This window comes from Trachinotus anak, unplaced genomic scaffold (genome assembly GCF_046630095.1).
Source record: "Trachinotus anak isolate AG129_WGS33_773 ecotype Australia unplaced genomic scaffold, CSIRO_AGI_Tana_v1 ptg000002l, whole genome shotgun sequence".
Lineage (NCBI taxonomy): Eukaryota > Metazoa > Chordata > Actinopteri > Carangiformes > Carangidae > Trachinotus > Trachinotus anak.
The window spans coordinates 2726769-2747408 of record NW_027273853.1 but is presented as its reverse complement, the minus strand read 5'-3'; the positions used below and the strand labels follow the sequence as shown (position 1 = coordinate 2747408).

The following is a 20640-nucleotide window of genomic DNA, read 5'->3' as shown; positions in this document are numbered from 1 at the left end:
GGTTGAAAGGTTTTAGCTTCAAATTAAAATGGCAAGAAAAAAGGAGGTGACGAGATTTGCAGGTAAAAATGACGTAAACCGTTACATTTCGAGAGTTCCTCTGTCAGTAGTGTCCTTTCTTTATATTCATCGAAACACCATGTGATATATTATGGCTAACATTTTTCTAACAATGTGTATTAACGTTATATATTACATTATTATAAAAAACTCATCTAAACCCCTAAAATGTTTTGAGGTTACAGAAAGGGGCTATATCATGTTATCCCATTGTTAGGTTTTTTAAAAAATATATATTTTACCACATATAGTTTCATATGTACATATTATCAATTACTGTAAATGTTTTGATTTGGGGTCATGCAACAAAAGAATTTATTTTGAAACTCTAAACCGGAAGTGTATTTATTTATTCAGGCCAACGTTGTGCAGCTCTGTCTGAGCTCTAGGAAACTGAACTTATAGTAAAATGTATCTGTAAGAAGAGGAAAGAAAGAAGACTTCAGGAAACGCTCCAGTTTGTGTCGTCGTTTAAAAGTCACACAGTTGTTTCCTAAAAAAGCCGCTGCTTGTCTTTCTTGTGCTAAACTGCGGGAACAGGAGATGCTGTTGACTCTAGCACTTTGCAACCAGATGCCTTCCGAGCCTCCAAACCCCCAAATGTAAGCACACAGCGTTAACAGCAGCGGCAGAGGGTTTAGATCAGAAAGTGGTTGAAATTGTCGGTTTGACTGTGGTGTGTGTGTGTGTGTGTGTGTGTGTGTGTGTGTGTGTGTGTGTGTGTGTGTGTGTGTGTGTGTGTGTGTGTGTGTGTGTGTGTGTGTGTGTGTGTGTGTGTGTGTTGAGCTGAGCTGAGCTGTGGCCTCTCTAGCGAACAGGATGAGGAGCAAAAGTCAAGTGTAGAGAGAAGAGGGCAGCAGGTGCTGTACATGCTCACTTACATGTAACTCTGGACTTAAACCCTACATAGTACCAACCTGTGTGTGTGTGTGTGTGTGTGTGTGTGTGTGTGTGTGTGTGTGTGTGTGTGTGTGTGTGTGTGTGTGTGTGTGTGTGTGTACACACGGTAGATGATCCCTGCCTGACAGGACATGATGGACAATGGCAAACCGAGCCGGGTGTGTCGGCCTCAGCGGATCAGTGAATCGTCCAAGGTCAGTCTCTCTCTCTCTCTCTCTCTCTCACTCACATACCCACACACCCATGTAAAAGCAAACAAGAAGGAAGTGGCTCATGTACAAAGTAAGAAAAGTAATATCTACATACTATTCCCTCAACCTCATTGGAGGCACCACATTCAAAAATGTTCAAATCCTGAACATAGTGGTTCAAGTCTGGGCTCTTTTGGGCATAACAACCACACAAGGAATGTTAAAAACTGGTCCTGATAACCCATAACTGATGATTTTATTTCCATAATCATTTCAGCTGATATCTGTATTATTTGTTTTCACTGTGAATGTGCCTAGTTTGCTCTTGTGTAATGATACTGCAGCTGTGATGCTTCTGTGCAGATTTTAATCTAAATATATAAAATGCATTATAGATGACTCAAAAGATGCTGACTGTAACAATGTTGCCCCAGTGTAAAACAGTATTATGTTATATTAAAAAAATTCCATTACCTGTAATGAACCTTTAAACTATAATTAACTATACTAATCTATAATAATATAATAATTAACTACAAAACCATAATAATATTTCGTTTTCTAACTTTAATTTTACTATATTATCTTTGATTGATGATAATTTCTAGTGCCTGTAAATAAAAACAGCTTAATCATTTTTTACCCAAAAATGCAGAACCCAGTCTCCCTCACAAGCTGCATTTCTACCCCAACAACCTCCACCCACACAGCACGGCAGCTCGTATTTGGCCCAAGAGGCAAAATCAGGGACAAAAACATCTTCAAATCTTTCACTACTGCTTGTGAAGGTTAATGGTCCCTTATTGTATAAAGATAGATTTCCATGTGTTTGTGATTATAAAGCAGGTCTAGGTTCCATATTAATACTGTGAAAGTATCAAAGCCTCAGTCCACAGAGAAATGCACACAGCCTGTATTCAGAAACTGAGCCTTAAAACCAGCCGTCAGGACTTCTGGAACTTTGTGATGTCACAACAAAGCAGTCACTGCCCTCAGCCACACCCCAAGCCCCACCCACCTGGACCCACCATCCAACCGTGCAGGATTTGGTTTCTCTGAGTGCTATATTTTTATTCAATCACTCTGAAAACATTCAGCCTATCAGAAAATAGGATCAGAGCCTCTCTTCTGATTGGCTGACTGACCTGTTGTTATTAGAGCTCCAGAGAGAAGCCTGAGAGAAGAGATGTAAAACTACACTGAGATGGTTTTTGGTTCTTAAAACCACAAATATATCTTCTGATGGAGATCAACACTTCAGATAAAACACTCAAGAAGAGTAAAATATGGGACCTTTAGATGTTGTGCTTTCACAGTCATAACTTTTGATGAACTCTGATCATGTTTTGCGGTTGGACACAGTTTAGAGGTGCTTTAGTCAATGAGTCAAACTGAAACTGTAAAAGTATAGGGGGCAAAAATAGGATTATGATAAGTGTGAGGCACATTTAGCCCCATCCCCAGCAGAAATAACGGCCGTGGGAGAGAGTAAAAATAAGTCTCCCAAGACCTTCAGCAAGCCTGTCATCAGTGTGCTGTGTTCTCATGTCGGCAGGTGTTCCGATGGGTGGGCCAAGCTGCAGAGGTGTTGCAGGGCCTCAATGAGCAGCGGCAGCACAGCCAGTTCTGCGATGTGGTGCTGGTGGCCGACGACCAGCGGGTCCCCGCTCACCGGGCCCTGCTCGCCATCTCCAGCCCGTACTTTCACGCTATGTTCACCTTGGGCATGAGGGAGGAGCGCCAGCAGGAGGTACACAGGAAGCTGCAAAGAACATTTTCTGCACAGGAAACACTTCAGTTCATTTGTAGATAATTTGCTCAGTTGGAGTTCTTTGTCCTCATTCAGTGTCACCTCATTATTTTTGTGTAATTGCAGTCCTCTTGCTCTCTCTGTCTCAGTTTACATGTAGATTATCAATAGTGAATATTAATCTGACTCGAACTCTGATGAGCCTGCACCTTCCTCCGTCTGTCTACAGGTGGAGCTGGTTGGGATGTCCTACATTGGTCTCAAGGCTGTAGTGGACTTCTTGTACAGTGGAGAGCTGCCACTGGATGGAGGAAACATTGACTATGTACTGGAGGCCGCCCACCTTCTACAGGTACGAAAATGGGTACTTTGTTCTACACGTGATGTTAAATGTAGACAACAAGCTTTGAACCAGGTTTGTTCCAGATACCTGTGGGTTAAAGGTGCAGACATATGCACAATCAGCTCAACAGTAACAAAAACTGAGGCAAGACTGACAAGAAAAATGTGAGAAAGTGTTTGTTATTCACAATAAATACACTGAAAGTTTCATCCAAGAAAAGGCACAGCTGGTTCATTTTATTCTTATTCATTCAACTGTATTATTTAGTATTTATAGCTGCGCACGGGTACGTAGGTCTTTTGTTGGTTAGGGTTGATGTGTAAAATTGCTTGTAATGAATAAGAATTGTTAGATACAGTTGTTTATACATGTATGTAAAACTACTGAAGCATATAATTATATCTGTTTACTGTAGGCTCTGTGTCTATTCAGCATTAACTGTACCTGTTGCACTCCCTGTCTTTGACTGAGTCGACCAGATGTGTTGTCCTCACTGGGTGTCCCCTTCCCTGCATCAACTTCTTCCAGCTTCCCTGGGGAGGCTGCCCGGGGCAACCTAATGAGAGCAGTCAGAATAACAGGCAAATAGTAGAAAATAAATAAATACCGTAATGGTAACAATAAAGATGAGTAAACGAGATCTTCATTTACCCCTCCCCCCAAAAAGTCTAAATGGGTTTCTATTATCTCTCGAAACCAGGTCTCAAGAAAGCGATCAGACTGTACAGACTGAACAGCAGTCAGACGACAGGGAGTGTGTTCAGCTGACGTAGACAGTGTGCATGTGGACATGTTTTTGGCACAAATGGAGCCCCATAGTTTACAGCTACTGCATGTTATACTGTGCATGTTATAGCAAACATTCATTACCTGTCTATACACCACTTGTGAATGCTTTATGGACTGAGTTATAGTGGTTAACAAAGACATTATTAATAATAAACACTTTAAAAATGTTTCTACAACTGTTCACAACAGTTAGTTCACAACTGTTACAGTGTGTTAAAAACCATTCAATACCAAATATGGGAGGTTAAAATAAAGTGTTACCTTTTAAATTGTTAAAAAAATAATAAATAAAAAAATAACAATATGATTCATTCTAATGGAAGCAAAACTTCAATTATTAAATAAGTAATAGCACAAGAAATGTCAAATGTTAAATGTAGTAATCTGCTGTCGTGTAGGTTTGGCAAGCGGTGGATTTCTGCTGCCAGTACCTGGAGCGGGAGGTGAGTGAGGACAACTACCTGTACCTGCAGGAGCTGGCTCTGCTCTACAGCCTCGAGCGACTGGACGCCTTCATCGACCGCTTCATTCTCACACACTTCGCCACGCTCTCGTTCACCCCGGATTTTCTTCGCAACATGCCTTTACACAAGCTCTCCTCCTACCTCTCCAGTGGCCAGGTAAATGCTCCAGGTATTTTATTGTGCTGAGACTAAAGGAATATTCTTGGGTTTAGAAATACTTGTTGACAAAACAATCTGACCATGACACAACAAGAAGTCCACATTATGTTTGTCGACAAGAGATTTGAAATGTGGTAAGGTCAGAAGAAGCCTCAGAGCTCCTCCCTTCATCATCAGGTTCAGCACGGCAGCGAGCAGGCGCTCTTCCAGGCCACCGTGCAGTGGCTCAGCCAGACTCCTGAGAGGACGGCCCATGCCAGACAGCTCCTCTCCCACATTCGCTTCCCTCTGATGCCAGTGGTGGACCTAATGAGCCAGGTGCTGCCTGCAGTGCGGGCCCTGCTGCCAGAGGAGGCCGGCTGTGAGGCCCTGGTGCAGGAAGCTCTTGAGTACCACGCCAGTGGCAGCGCACAGCCGCTCCTGCAAACAGGCCGCACAATGCTGAGGGGTGGAGTAGAGCAGCTGCTGCTGATTGGAGGAGAGGTAAGTGGATCTATGGATCACTCTGATCTAATCATGAAGATTTGAACTCATGAATCTGTGGAAAAAAAAGTAATTTCTTTTAAGAGCATTTTTTAGTTTAAGTTCGAGCTGCTGAGTCTCAGACCATTCAAGTGAATGGAAAAGTGGTCTGATAGGCACGGATTTTAACAGCAGCAGAGCAGCAGCTTGGAAGTGACTCTTGGTTGACCTGTAGTCTTAAAGGTCCCATATAGTATAAATGTAGATTTCCATGTCTGTTTTGATTATAAAGCAGGTCTAGGTTCTATATCAATACTGTGAAAGTATCAAAGCCTCAGTCCACAGAGAAATGCACAGAGCCTGTATTCAGAAACTGAGCCTTAAAACCAGCCGTCAGGACTTCTGGAACTTTGTGATGTCACAACAAAGCAGTCACTGTGCTCAACCACGCCACAAGCCCCGCCCATCTGGACCCACCATCCAACCTTGCAGGATTTGGTTTCTCTGAGTGTTTACCTGAAATCTGCATTATTTGTATTTAATCACTCAGAAAACAGTCAGCCAATCAGAAGAGAGGCTCAGAGCCTGCATTTTATTGTAAAGTAGTTTGTAATTGTATTTTGAGAAGTGTAAATGGGGGTTGTTTTTATTTATTTATTTATTTAGTTATCATAAACAGCAAAAAGTACAACATTACCCTGAGATACAGTGAACTCTTTCGTATCGGCTGGAACAGAAACTTATTAGATTCCTGTGCCTTCCTGTCTTTACCTCTCGAGGTGTCAGAGTTTGGAGAGGAGCTGAGCGCCAACGTTTGTCGGCTGGATGGTGAAACAGGAAGCTGGGAGGTGGAGACGGAGCTACCAGCCCAGCGGAGCCACCACTGCCTGGCAGTACTGGGGGGCTTCATCTTCGCTGCAGGTGGCAGCTCGTCCAGGGACAACGGCGGAGACGCTGCCTGTAACCTGCTGTACAGATACGACCCCCGCCACAACCAGTGGACCAGGGTACTGAACCAAACAGCCAGTTCCATTCTCCTTATCACATATTTTTATTTTACAGACGAGGTGTATATAGCACACACAGAACAGGCAGCTAAAAGGTAGCTAAAAAGCCCACACACAGTAACATCTAACACAGTAACATTTTCCAGGGTGCTCCAATGAACCAGCGGCGAGTGGATTTTTACCTGGGGGCAGTGGGCGAGTGTCTGATCGCTGTGGGCGGGAGGAACGACACTGGAGCTTTGTCCTCTGTGGAGGTTTATTGCCCCGCTGAGGACTGCTGGTCCTATGTGGCAGGACTCCCCAGGTAGGAACACAAGTTTCCACTGGGTGAATTCAGGGTATGAACACATTTGTAAATGAGAGATTTTAGTTTTTGTTTTTGACATTTGCAAAAATGACTAAGTTGACCTGAGCCTGAGAAAGTACAGCTTATAGAAAAAGTTGGGCTAAGTTTGATAATGAGCTGATCAGAGGAGTCCTGCACAAACAACACACCCATCCAGGTCAAGTTTGTGTCAACACTTGTTTAAAATATTCTCTCAGCTAGTTTTTTGGTTAATAATCCTACATTTGTCTCTTTGACTTGTGTCTTTTCCAGGTTTACTTACGGCCATGCAGGGACAGTCCACCATGGTGCGGTCTACATCTCAGGCGGCCATGACTATCAGATCGGCCCATACCGCCGAGACGTCCTGAGCTATGATCCATCACGGGACGGTGACGTGTGGGTGGAACGCCAGGCCATGTCTCTGGCCCGAGGTTGGCACTGCATGGCCTCCCTCAACCACCTCATCTATGCCATTGGGGGCAGCGACGACCACGAGGACACCACCGAGCGCTTCGACATCTTGCAGGTCGAGTCCTACGACCCGCGCAGCGGCCAGTGGACGCAGGTGACAGCGCTGCTGCTGCCCAACAGCGAGGCGGGGCTTGCGGTCTGGGCAGGGAAGATCTACGTGCTTGGGGGCTACAGCTGGGAGAACATGGCTTTCTCCAGAGCCACTCAGGTCTACGACCCCGACAAACGTTCTTGGTCTAGAGGGTCTGACTTGCCAAAACGCATCGCAGGGGCCTCAGCGTGTGTGTGCACTGTGAAGCCCTCATCGTCATCACCCTCTCCAGAGAAGAAGAAGAAGATAGGACAAAGAAAGAAAGGAAGATCACACCCCACATAGCAACAGTGATGAAGGACTCCCTCTGTCCAGGACACGAGGCCGGACTTTTGGCTGAACGAGAGCCTCAGACTCTTCTAACAGGACGTAAATATTTTGTTACACAGAATGTGTCAGAATCAATTTCTTGCAGCATCACAATAACGGAGAAGAGGAGCAGTAATGATAATCACTGACACCCGATATGTGTGCTCACAAAAACCACATCACATGTTGGACAGACTGTGTGTTACAGTTCTCTGAAGAGAGCAGTCATTTCTGTGTCTCTGCTTTAGCCTTCAGGAACCTGTCTCTCTTTTTAAAGTCAGGACATCGGAGCTTGTAGAAACTCACAAGACTGGATGTTGGGTTAATATTCAGCATAAGCCTGCAAGATGTGTTTAAGGATGGGGGATGTATTTGTACTCGAACACTCAAGTCTGCACTGTGGACAAATCTGCATCATGTATACCTGAAGGCCACTGGGAAGGTTGACTTAAAACTGCCGAATTCCTTTGTACGGTATAATGCTGATTGTTTGAAGCTGTTAAAAATAAGAAAAGAAAAACCTGAGTTGACTTCTCTATTGTCTCTATTTTGAAATTTACACTACACATAAAATTAGATCATGGCATGATACAAAAACTCTGCAGATGTTAACCAGCAGACATTGTGGTATTTGAGTGAAGTGTATTTCCAATAGTTTACCCTTAAATTTTTAGCTTGTTTTTTGTTCAAATGACGAAATGACTGTGATGTTTCGGATTTGGTGAAACATGCCCCAGATCATGAGGCGCTAACTCGCTCCCACTGCAATACAAGAACAAGCTTTACATCCTTGTCTCCTGGCTCATTGGTGAGGATTCTGACTTCTTGCAGCTCGAGCCTTAGTCTTTTAGAAAGATATCATTCATGTAACCATCAAGAACAGATTTAAAACTTCAGGCTGCTTCTTCTAAGACAAATCATCTAGGAGCAGTAAAAAGCCAAACAACTTATGGAGCTTAATTAACTCACTTGCTACATGAAATGATAAAATCTGACAGGAGGCATTTCTAAGGTGGGGTTGTGAAGCTAAGTTCACCTTCCCTTAATTCAGGGAATGGGAAAGAAAAAAGAATTTTGCTCTGCTTTAATGGGGAGCATCTCCCACAACAACTACACCTGATTACTGCCCTGTATGCCTGAGCAATAGCGCTGTACAGACAGGCAAGCTTGTTGGCCTTCGTCTTTTGTTTTGGGTCAGACCACCATGCTGGGTCACACTGCCAAAAACAAATCAACACACAAATCAAATGAAATGTTACAAATACTCCAAACTCTCTGTAGTCTTCCCCAGATCTGAGCTCTGCAGGCAGCTCCTTCCTCCTCATGGTTTCTTCTCTGATCTACATCTTCAGCTGTGAGACCTTAAACAGACAGGTGTGTGCCTTTGCACATCATGTCCACTCAGCTGAATTTACCACAGGTGGAGTCCAGTCAAGGTGCAGAAACATCTCACAGATGATCGAGAGAAATGGAGGAATCTGAGCTAAATTTCAAGAGTCATAGCAAAGTGTCTGAATACTTATGTCAATGTGATATTCCAGTTTGTCTTTTTTTTAATAAACTTGTAAAAATTTCTAAAATTCTATTTTCACTTTGTCATTATGGGATGTTGAGAGTAGATTGATGAGGGGAAAAAAATGAACTTCAATGATTTTAGCATAAAGCTCCAACATGACAGAAGTGAAGGGGTCTGAATACTTTCTGAATGTGCTGAATAACTAATTACAGTGTATGTAATGAACTTATAATATGCTCAGTATTGTATACTGTAATAAAATGGTCTTTAAATAAAAGTAGAGATTGTGTAAACAGAGACATTCATCACTTTATTCTTAACAAGAAGACATAAAAAGCATCTGTTTTCATAGGAATAGACAAGAGCTGATTTGTCCTCACTGTCACATTTCATCACTGGGTAAACAAGTCACTGATTAATTGCAGTGTGGTACTGTAGGCAGACTGCATGTCCGCTGGTCTGAGTCTTGTTGCTGTTTATGTTCTTAGCAGATCCAGTTTGTTGTCTGCTCCCTCCACTCTCCTGACAACCTCATACGAAGGGGTAGTATGGATGAGACTTGACTCTGAGAAACAAAGCAACAGGCACTGTGAATATGGTTGCACCTTACTGAAGACTGTTGCTGCACTGGTCGTGTGTTTTACTCACTCATCAAGCATGCAGGCCTTCCATCCTCGGTCCAGACCTCTTAGTGCTCTCATGTCCTCTTCAGGCAGACTGAAGTCAAAGATCTGCACAATAACCCAGCAGCATTGAAACAGATTTTGACGAGTGTTTTACAGGCATTTAAGTTGTAGACAGTAGTGTTTTATTATCCCTATAGTACAACTAAGACAGCAGCCCATCTATGTTTGGGCTGATTGGCCATTCTGTTTAACTTACCAGAAGAGGTGAAATCAGACGCCCCAAATCATCCAGTCTATCGTTGGTGCTTCATGCTAACACTTAACATAATAATCATATGGATAGATAATCATGTGGCTGTAGAATATGTACAGCACTGATATTTGGTGTCTAGGCTCTGATCTTGTCGTCACACCCTGCCAGGGAACACCAAGCTCAGCACAGCAGGGAATTGGGAGGGAAAACATCCACCCTAGGTGGTGAGGCTTTAAAATGCTATATGAACAACAGCAGTGGTGGCACCACAAGAAGCAATTACAGGTTGCATATTGTAGAGGAGAGATGTCCATGTGTTTGTGATTATAAAGCAGGTCTAGGTTCTATATTAATACTGTGAAAGTATCAAAGCCTCAGTCCACAGAGAAATGCACACAGTCTGTATTCAGAAACTGAGCCTTAAAACCAGCCGCCAGGACTTCTGGAACTTTGTGATGTCACAACAAAGCAGTCACTGCTCTAAGCCAAGCCCCGCACACATGTAAAACTACACTGAGATGGTTTTTGGTTCTTAAAACCACAAATATTCTTCTGATTGAGATCAACACTTCAAATAAAACACTGGAGAAGTTAAAATATGGGACCTTTAACAGCAGAGCGCTGAGACAGTAGTGATGGCAGCAAGAATAAGCAGGGCACCCACAGAGACTGCAGTTGTTAAACAGCACTTGCTTCTTAATTTCATTTACAAATATTCCTATACCTAGAGCTTCAAGCACATTAATTGTATATTATTTCTGTGAGTTTTGCCCAGTTGCTACAAGTTCACCACGGGTGCATGAATGAGTTCACAAACCTTCATGTGTTGCTGATGCAGAGGGTGCACTCAATGCAATCAATCCTGAAGCATGAACAGCTGCATTCAATTAAAGTCATGCTATATCAACAGAAACTGTCGCTGTAAGCATCAGTCCTCGTGTGAAGACCTACTCCAATAAGGCCCAGTGAGGCCACAGAACAGGGCAACCTATAAGGCAAACTGTCCTTTTTGCCGTTGGCACCTAAACTCTGTGTGTATTCTCTCTATAGTAGTGGTATGAGCTTCCAATCCATTTCTGTTGTCCCAGTAAACACTAAAAAGTATCACTGTGCTAAAAAAAAGAAACCTGTCCATCTGCATGTGTGTGCTGGGACGGGGCTCACTGGTCAGTCACAGTATGTAATCAACTCACCACAAATAGAATCTAATTCTGTGGGAAACACTGCACAATTATAATAGCAATCTGCCAAGGTGCAAGAGTCTGGTTTTTAAAGGGAATAAGGAATAAGGGAATCCACTTGTGTATAAGCAGAGATAGAGGTCCCTGTATCGAGAGTTTACTTCTTATTATTTTAAGACTGATTGATTTGATTTGTCTATTTTCCTTCAGTTGAAGTCGATGCCCCAATTTTCAAATTTTCAATGAGTGCAAATTCAAGTGTAGTATTAAAGAACGGGAGTTCACAGCATGAGTAGCTCAAAGGACAAAACATTGGAATGATCTGGCAGCAAGCAGGTGGAACAGGCAGGTCTAAATACTGGCTTGATAACTGAGAAACTAGGAACAGGCGTGTGAATGGAAGGTCAGGTTATTGGGACAGGCAGGAGTATGAAGACATCTGGTGGGTGGATGGAGAGTGGCAGGAGACAGGGGCAAAATAAACAGGGCTGGGACAGGAACTGACAGAGAGAGCAGAGAGGGAAGGAACATTTTTACCTTTGTGTTTTCAAGGATGTGGTGAGGCTTGTCACTTTTAGGGATGACTGCAATACCCTGCTGCACATGGTACCTCAGCAATACCTAGGAGAGTACCACTGTTACTGACAATGGAGTGCACTCGTTCATATATACAGTACAGACACGTAAACTCACCTGTGCAGAGCTGCGTCTGTGCTTTTTGGCTATATCTGCAACGACTGGGTCCTGCAGGAGCTTCTGTGGATCAGTGTCTCCTCTGATCCTAAGACAGGCAAGATAGAAAAAAAAAGTCAGCGCCCCTCACATTGCAAAGCTAGACCACATCAGTAGAAGATAAGATAGATCCTCAACTCCTAAAGTTCTCTTTGGTACGTATGAGGAGTTTACAAGGAGGAATTTAAACTGCCTGAGTGCACACACTAAGTCAGCGTGGAGGTCAAAGCAGTTTTTCTGCACAGTGACGGAAGTTTTGTTTGGGTGTCCTGATCTGAGGTGCACAGAGTAGAGGAACTAGGAGAGTAGAGTTTTTTCAAGAATAATATATAGGCAGTGTTACTTTTATATATTTGTGACAAGCACACTGCTGCATTCTGGTTTATTCAAAATACCCAAAATAAAGACAAATAGTTAATTTCTTTTTTATGTGTGTACTACTTGTGTAGAATTAAATGAAAAACATATTTTAAAAGGACAATAAAGGGTTAAAATAGAGGCAAGTGGTCACAGAGTTCTGTGCATTGGTCCATTTACTGACATTTACACCAAACTTCCTGTAGGCTGCAGTTATGACATGAATTCTTTATGCCATATTAAAAACATATTACGACATTGAAAACTATCTGAAGAGGTGTATTGCATTTCAGTGTTGTCCAGCCAATGCTGCATATAAAGAACTGTCAAACCAACCAACCAAAATGATAAACAATCAATGGTGCACTCACGGTTATTAAAAAAAAAAGCCGTAATTGTCAGTAAGTGCATACTTGAGAGGGAAATGCTGTGTTTTGTATTTCACTTTACTTATTTGTTTGATTTGTTTTTATTTAAGCATTTTCCATACTGCATGATCAATATTTATCCTATTCCATTATAAATTGATTAAGTAGGAACCTGCCATCTGTAGTGATCCTTACATTCAACAACCACTCTCTGGTGGTGACAAGGGGTTGGTTAGAGGATGACAGGTATCCAGGTGCTTGATTCATTTTTAACCATCAGTCTGAGTCAGCAGAGTGTGTGAGTGATGCTGCGCATCTTACAGATGTGGGGGCCGTTCAGGTGAGCCAAAGGGGCTGTAGGCAGTCAGGGCGATGTTCTTGGACTTGCAGTACTCTATCATCTCTGTCTGCACCAGGTATGGATGTAGCTCCACCTGTGGATGATATAGAAGGTGAGCATCTACTGCTGAAGGCCAGGAAGTTCTCCCTAAAGAACGATGGACAGCAAATGGAGCAAAACCTGTTACACATTACATCACATGTAGTTTCTGTTGTGGAAGAGAGGTGATATGCTATTTGTAATGGGTGGAGTTTGGGCTCTTTTGGACACTTTTGGGTAATGCAATTGCATCCCATAATTACATTACATTAACACGTAATTCAACAGCATCATGTGATGCATGTGATGCCACATGAGAACACAATGTTCTGCATGGCAGTGGATGATGTTATGGCAGGATATGATGCCATGGTAACCTAAAGGTATCTTTTGAGGCAATTATACATGACATCATGTATAACATCACATGACATATCACGTATATACTTTATGCAAATAATAATTACATGACATATGATGATGTTTGATCGGACTGTGTAATGATGATTTGTCAAATGATGCCACACGATGTCATGACAGTATTTATCATATAATGTAATAGAATGACATTAAATGACACCTGCTGGTGTCTTCGCTTCTATGTTGTTTATTGTATGACACCATACAATTCCATATTTTGTCATCACATGTGTCATTGTCAGATACTGTGTGGGAATATTGCCCGTCAACACAAAGCTGTTGTCACAGATTCTGCTTTTATTCTTGTACAGGATTAGATTCTAAATTCAACTTCTATTTGTTCCCCTTTGTTCACTCTGTTGTCTAACAAAGGCAACAGAGTGCCTTGTTAGTATACGTTCTGCACACACCACACTAACTGGGTAGTTCCTGTCAAAACAGCCTCAGTTCTTCATGTCATTGATTCCACAAGATGTTGGAAACTTTCCTCTGAGACTCTGCTCCATGTTGACATGACAGCTACACATTGTTCCTGCAGATTCAAGCTGCCGATCTCCTGTTCTACCACATCCCAGAGGAGTTTACTGGAGACTGAGGAGGTCACTGAAGGTCACTGAACTCACTGTCATGTTTTTGTTTTGTGACATGGAGCATTATCCTGCAGGAAGGAGCCATTAGAAGATGGTGAACTGTGGCCATACAGGGAAGCACATGGTCAGCAACAATACTCAGATACACTGTGGCATCCAGACCATGAGTGACTGGTATTAAGGGGCCAAAGTGTGAAGATAATATTCCTCACACCAGTACACCACCAGCCTGCACTGTTGACATGAGGCAGGTTGGGTCCATGGATTCATGCTGCTGTCAGACTCTGACCCGACCATCTGCTGCCTCAGCAGAAATCCACATTCATCAGACCAGGCTACGTTTTTCCAGTCTTCATCTGTCCAGTGTTGGTGAGTCTGTGTCCTCTGCAGCCTCAGGTTTGTGTTCTTTGAGGAACCTGACGTGGTCCCTGATGTTGTAGCTCATCTGCCTCAACATGGACATGTTGTTCATTCTGATGCTTTTCTGCCGACCGTAGTCATAACGAGTGGTTATCTGAGTGACCATAGCCTTTCTGTCAGCTCCAACCTGTCTGTCCATTCTCCTCTGACCACAACAACAAAGTGTGTCCTCCACAGAGCTGCTTGCTGATTTTGTTTCTGGCTCCATTCTGAGTCAAAACTCTGGAGATGGTTTTGAAAATCCAGGAGATGCTGGTTCAGAAACATTCAAACAGACACCAACAGTCATGTCACAGATCACATTTTTTCCTCATTGTGATGTTTGATGTGAACATGAACTGAAGCTTCTGACCTGTATCTGCAGGATTTTATACATTGCACTGATTGGATAATTACATGATTAAGTTGTACAGATGTCTCTAATGAAGTGCTTGGTGGAAGTATGAGGGAGGCCATCAGTTAACCCACCTGGGATTAGACCACTAACTCTTTACTGGCACAGTAAACGAAATGGGTTCATACATTCACAGAGGGAAATAAGAATGTTTTCAATTTTCATTGAAGGAGCTAAAGATGGAGTACCTGGTTGACAGCAGGGGGCACCCTGCACAGAGCAAGAAGTCTCTCCAGCTGCAGGATGCTGAAGTTGGACACTCCAATGCTCTTCACCTTTCCTGAAGCTTGCAGGGCTTCCATCCCCTTCAAACACAACAACCGACAGTGACGTCAAACACACCTCTGCCAGTCTGCCAGTCACTCTAAGGCTTATGCACGGTGGGTGAGGAATGTATGAATTCCTCATTGGATATGGAGCGAGGAGAAGGACAGAGAGGTAAAACAAGGGCGTACTGAAAATAAGAGGTAGGCCTAGATGATGGAAGACAGAAAATGAGAAATAACAAGGAAATACAGACAGAAATAGGCAGCATCAACTCTCAAGGCCCTATCTTACATGCAAGTGTCTTTGCTAGTTTCAGACCGACACAGTTGTCATTATCCCATCCAGCGTCCACATTGTCGAGTCTGCTGAGAATATGATGTGTATATATATATGTATATTATTATGTATATAAGTCAGGTGGGACATCAGAAGGTCGGAGCTTTCTTTATGACATGTTGCATGTTGCACAACGTTGCCTAGTTTCTTGCACATACATGAGGCTTTGCAGGGAAGCATTCTTTCTTATTACCTGGTAAATCCTCCACAGTGTCTCCCATTCATCACCCACACTAAATTTGTCCACAGTTTCATAATGAACCGAAGATTTATTCACACTTCTCATTATGTAACAAGATGTCTAACATTGTGGTTTGTGCTTTTACTTCCCTGCACAGAGCTGTGTACAGCACATGGATTCACTCAGCCCATACGGGTGGGCAAAACCTGGTGGACTGAGTTCCACCAGTTTATGTATACATCCACTGGGGGCAAGTATTAACCAAAATCTGAAGTGCCATATCTATTGGTACAAGCTCTATCTATCTTTCTATCTATCTATTTGCGATCCTGATTTAACTCACTGGAGACATCCTGCGCTGTCTCCTGAACATACACAATGAGCTTCATTCAAATGTTGGAAATTTGTGATGATGAAAGTGTGTGATCAGTCTCACTCCTTAAATTAAAGTAGCTGCAGTGGCTGTGACTTTGCTCGGCTTTGTGACACCAGAAACCTGCTCATTTCTACTTGTGGTTTTAATCTTGGTTGATTGAGATGCTTGAACCTGGAATCGCCACTTACAGCTTTATTTTCCATTTGCTTTGCCATTGTTATTACTATTTTAGTATATATTCTTAGTTGTCTTCATTTTTTTGTATATTTTTAACATTTTAAACTAGTGTGGGCTACAGGCAAAGAACTATCTAGATCAAAAAGCAGGTAGACGCATTTCACACACAAGCAAATAGAGAGAGTAAATGTGTTCTTACCCTCCATACATCCACATAGTCTATGTCAGTGGTCAGCATCTTTCCGTCCTTTTTCGGGAACAGCTCATCCCCCATTTTCTATGGAGAAATTTAAAGGTGAATAGATGCTTGTAGGCAAAGATACAACATGTATCCTTCTCACAGTTTAGATATTGTAAATATCTGTTTCAAAGAAATGTAACAAATTATAAAACATATAGAGTCAGAAATTACCCTTAACCGGCAATAAATTATATTTTTGGTATTGAATGAATAGAATGACATGTAATAAGAACAGGTTTGGTGGTGTAGTGGTGCCTGAAGATGTCGGTATACTCTTAATTTATGCCTCCATTTTTCCTAAGCAGCCCAGCAAAGGATAAATCTCCTATATTTCGTATTCCAGAGTCCAACCACACATGGAAATTGGACAAACTCTTCCAGTAGTTTCTTATGTTAACTGTCCCTTGGATCAGCTGATTAGCGACACACAGTGTAGCCAGAGTGTGAGTGTGACAGCACTCTAAAATGAACATTATTTGTTAAGGGGCAGTTTGCAAATATTACTGGTCCTACACACACTTTGTGTATGAATGAATGTAACATATGTTCAAGACTAGTCAAACATGGCGTTTCAGTCCGAGGTTAGTTCATTTTTAACAAACATGACACAGCTGAATTTCAAAATAAAATATTTCAGAACTAAATTTGACAATTCTCAATACATGTTCCCAAACTGCCCTGGTGCTGGTGAAAGATTATGATGAGTGTAACCTACATTTAAGCCCAGAGCATTTCAAATAATGGTTCTCCCAAAAATAAAAACTCAGTTATAAGCTGTTAAACTATTAAGTATTATCAGTCAAGATCCAATCAACTCCTTAGGATAAACTAACAGGGCATGTATGTTTAAGTGACCAACAGTTTTTCCCAGGGTGGCGAAGCAGAGGTATGACCCGCCCTACTCCACCTCTGATTGGCTTACCTTAACCAATCATCACTCCTCTTCATTAAACTGAAGCAACCGGAGTGACAAATGCAATGAGCACTGGCTAGTCAGAGGGAGAGTTTGGCAGGAACAAAAAAAACTGGTTCACACACAATTGAATGATGCCCATCAGAGGGGGTTATACACAATGATCACTGACAAATTAGTGGATATGCACCATATGTCTGTGTATACCCTACACTACACCACTGACCAGGTTGCTCATAGAAACAAACCTGTATTGATTTGATGATTGACTCTCACTAACATGTCACGTACAATGTTTTCAGGAAACTCTGATGAGCTCCAATAACCAACTGAATACCATCTGCACAGGACCAAACAGCAGACAAAGCTGGCAACTAGCAGCTTAAGACACAGGTATTTTTCTATATATTTGCAAACTTTATTCAATGAGACAAGACTGAAACACAGTTAATATTAATGTTACTGTACATCTGCTAGCTGGTTAGAAACACAACTCCAATGGGATGACTGTTATGCTCTTTGTCAGCAATTATTGGCCAAGATACAGTATTAGCCATAACAGTGTGATAAGCCATTGTGTCTCAGAGCCATCCTATGAGTTTGGTTTGGTTTCTGCCCCTTATGGTCAAAAATCACCTAACACAGCTTTAACACAGTTATTTAAAAAAACATTCTACCAGCCCTGGTCAAAGATGTTTTTCCTAACCTGGGCCAAGAACCTCTCAGACAGGGCAGGATAAGGAGTAGTAAAATTTTAATTCTGTCATACTGTTTAGGATGTTATGCTCAACCTTCAGGCCAACAGGGAAATGCACAAGGTAAAGATCCAGGTAGTCCAACTGGAGATCGCTCAGGGACTTGTTCAGGCATACAGGGATGTCCTCTGAGGCATGATGGGTGCACCACAGCTGTAAAGAAAATGTACAGAACAGGAGGCTAAATAGCAGATGAAATCATGTACAGTATATAAGGCAGCATAATATGCATGAGAGGACTTTCTTTGCAGTTCAAAAAGGACAAAATGTGTAATGATGTAACCCCCCCACCCCATCATGTTGCACCCTGATCCTGCACCTGTTCTCTCCAGCACCCACCTTACTAACAATGAACATGTCCTCACGCCTGATGATGCCCTGTTGCATCTTGGAGCGCAGAGCCTTACCAATATCCACTTCATTGTTGTAGCTGAAGGCAGTGTCTATGTGGCGGTAGCCAGCAGCAATGGCAGCCTCTACTGCGCCCTGGATTGTGGTGCGGGGCAGAGAGGAAGCCTGCAACAAGTAAAACACTTTAGAAATGGGCTCTTCACTCTAGGGCTCTGATAAAAACCATGAACGGCTTCATTTCTCTTTGTGCTGTTACATAACGCTCACCCAGGGAATATCTCTCCAAACGAATCTACATATACTGCACAATATAAAATGCCTGGAGTTTAGTAGAGGCTGCCAATCCTCTCAGAAATGATATGTTTCTACTCCCAGAAAGAGGTATTACTCTACTTTAGTTCCTGTAATATATACAATACCCATACTAATGTCTCAAACCTCCTGTTGTGTGGTTAATAAAATAGTTCATTATTCTCCTTTGAACAGTCAATACCACTCTCATATCTGTTTGCAGGTATGGGGCCTGCAGCTGTTAAGCATGGTTTAAACATAAAGACGAGACAGACAACAGGTCGCCTGGCTGTGTCCTAAAGAAAGGTTGCCAGGACATCACCCCTCTTGGTCCACTTGATTGGTACATAACCGACCTTAAAACCATACATTGTATATTTGTTTTTGTACAGATCAAGCAAATAAAATTTAACCTAATTACTAAACTTTAAAGGTGCTGGTCAGCAGATATTATTACCTTTGCACAAAGCCATTGTTTCCCCATCACTGCTAAGCTAAGCTAAGCTAACTGGCTGCTGACTGTAGTTTCATATTTAACAGACTGATATGAGAGTGGTATTGATTTTCTCATTCAACTCCTGGCAAGAAAATAAATAAATGTCTTTACCAAGTTCAAGCTTTACTACACCCCTGGTGAAAATGCTGCAACAGCACATGAGCAATCAAACACAACATTAAAAATATGTGATAAATAGCATTATAATAATAATAATAATAATAATAGTAGCACAGGAACAGATATGAACCCACAGACTCTTACAAACTGTAAAGTAACATCATTCACACAGTATGTCCCACAGTTATTGGTTTAGTAAGCAATAGGAAGTCTTTGGGTGTGGGTATGGTCTTTATTATACAAATACAACATGTCAGAAAGTCTATTTATAGATTTATAGACAAGTAACAGGGCTGTAAAATCTGTCCTGATACTGGAAGCCAGTGCAGGCACTTCAGAACAGGTGTAACGTGAACACTTCCTCTGCTGCAGTAAGACCTGTGGCAAAGTTTATAAAAACCTGAGTGTAATCCATTATAGAACTATATTTTTGAACAAGTCTTTCCTCATTTTATGAGTTCAAAATGGTGAAGGTTAGAGGATTAGGTCAGGGATTTGTGTTAGGGTCAGTCTTGAAGGAAATGGTCTATATTTCAGGAAGTACACTTGTTTGCATTCTTGTCTAAAGTTAGATAGGAAGATCAATAGCACTTTCATGTTTATGCATTATCATTGAAGCTAGAGCTGCAAGTCAATTACCTTAGCTCTGTTGAAAGACTAGAGGCAGCTAGCCTGGCTGTATCCAGGCTTTGTTTAATCTGAACGAAAATAGAAATTTTTAAATAAAGGTGTGGAAAGAAGTTATGGGCTAGGACTGGAGTTGCCAGGCAACTATGGAGGACTCCAGGAAGTCCTCCATAGTTTTTGTAGGAATTAAACAAACCAGATAAAACATGTTATTTAGTGAGTTTTAAAAGTTTATTTAACATTAGGCAGAGCCAAGCTCTGTGCTGCCCCGAGCATCTGGCCATTAGGCTAATTGACGCCATTCCCAAAATGTTGTACTATTCCGTTAATAAAGAAGGTGGGATATGGCAGTCACTTGCCCTTTGACCTGGAGGAGGATACAAAAAATTATAAAGACAAATAATTTGCCAATCAGACTCTAGTATTTTAAATTGCCTCTTCAGGTAGATTTCACTCAATAAATACTCTGTGGACTAAAACGCACATCTGTGCAAAGCATCATTACAAACATATGCAAGAAAACAAATCAATGACAACTGAATGGATTCTGTACAGTTACAGGAAAAAGTGTTGAGGCTACCTTCCATGTCCCCAGACCCAGAACTGGCATTTGTCTGCTGTCATTCAGCTCTATGGTCCTGGCCACCTGTGTGTCTTCCATGGAGTACATTTAAGCACGTTCAGAGAAAAACAACAAAACGAGAACCTCAGCACAAACTCAAACACTGTCAGAGCTTCCTCTTCTCTCGTGTTCCTCTCAAACTGCAACTGCTGAGTCAACGTCCTTCCTTTTTCTTTGCTGATTTTGCTTCTCTATCTCTTGTTTCTTTCCTTCTCTCTCTCCTTTTTCTTCCCCTCTCACTATGTCTTTCTCTCTCTCCTGCCTTATCAGTCCTGTAGTTAATTATTGGACAACATACAAAGTACTTCACCACCATGAAGTATTTAT

At 42.0% G+C, this 20640-nt stretch overlaps 2 protein-coding genes across 3 annotated transcripts; one reads left to right on the top strand and one right to left on the bottom strand.

Annotated features, from left to right (window-relative positions):
* The first annotated feature begins 413 nt into the window (after nucleotides 1-413).
* Nucleotides 414-7849, top strand: klhl36 (kelch-like family member 36). Of its 2 annotated transcripts, none has more exons than XM_071490061.1 (9): nucleotides 414-662; nucleotides 1071-1154; nucleotides 2707-2901; nucleotides 3131-3253; nucleotides 4432-4653; nucleotides 4834-5139; nucleotides 5898-6125; nucleotides 6272-6429; nucleotides 6724-7849. In XM_071490061.1, the coding sequence occupies exons 2-9, from the start codon at nucleotides 1092-1094 to the stop codon at nucleotides 7298-7300; spliced, it is 1872 nt and encodes a 623-aa protein (XP_071346162.1). In that variant the 5' UTR covers nucleotides 414-662; nucleotides 1071-1091; the 3' UTR covers nucleotides 7301-7849. The 2 variants fall into 2 exon arrangements, with proteins under 2 accessions (XP_071346162.1, XP_071346171.1); XM_071490070.1 differs by lacking the exon at nucleotides 414-662 and adding an exon at nucleotides 731-920.
* A 1280-nt stretch (nucleotides 7850-9129) lies between these two features.
* LOC139628455 (aldose reductase-related protein 2) lies at nucleotides 9130-20592 on the bottom strand. The gene is made up of 10 exons (XM_071490132.1): nucleotides 20272-20592; nucleotides 18146-18322; nucleotides 17843-17959; nucleotides 16097-16174; nucleotides 14749-14865; nucleotides 12679-12791; nucleotides 11594-11681; nucleotides 11438-11521; nucleotides 9489-9571; nucleotides 9130-9405 (listed from the first exon to the last, which is right to left on the bottom strand). Exons 1-10 carry the CDS (start codon nucleotides 20359-20361, stop codon nucleotides 9372-9374), a joined length of 981 nt encoding a protein of 326 aa, XP_071346233.1. The 5' UTR covers nucleotides 20362-20592; the 3' UTR covers nucleotides 9130-9371.
* Nucleotides 20593-20640: the final 48 nt, after the last annotated feature.

Excerpts from the sequence above, each read along its gene's own strand:
- LOC139628455 (XM_071490132.1), bottom strand. The coding sequence starts at position 20,361 with ATGTACTCCATGGAAGACACACAGGTGGCCAGGACCATAGAGCTGAAT. Across the intron at positions 12,792-14,748 it reads TGCCCCCTGCTGTCAACCAG|GTGGAGCTACATCCATACCT; the intron begins GTACTCCATCTT and ends TATCATCCACAG. Across the intron at positions 9,406-9,488 it reads AAGGCCTGCATGCTTGATGA|AGTCAAGTCTCATCCATACT; the intron begins GTGAGTAAAACA and ends TTTGTTTCTCAG.
- klhl36 (XM_071490061.1), top strand. The coding sequence starts at position 1,092 with ATGATGGACAATGGCAAACCGAGCCGGGTGTGTCGGCCTCAGCGGATC. Across the intron at positions 1,155-2,706 it reads GGATCAGTGAATCGTCCAAG|GTGTTCCGATGGGTGGGCCA; the intron begins GTCAGTCTCTCT and ends TCATGTCGGCAG. Across the intron at positions 6,126-6,271 it reads GCCACAACCAGTGGACCAGG|GGTGCTCCAATGAACCAGCG; the intron begins GTACTGAACCAA and ends AACATTTTCCAG.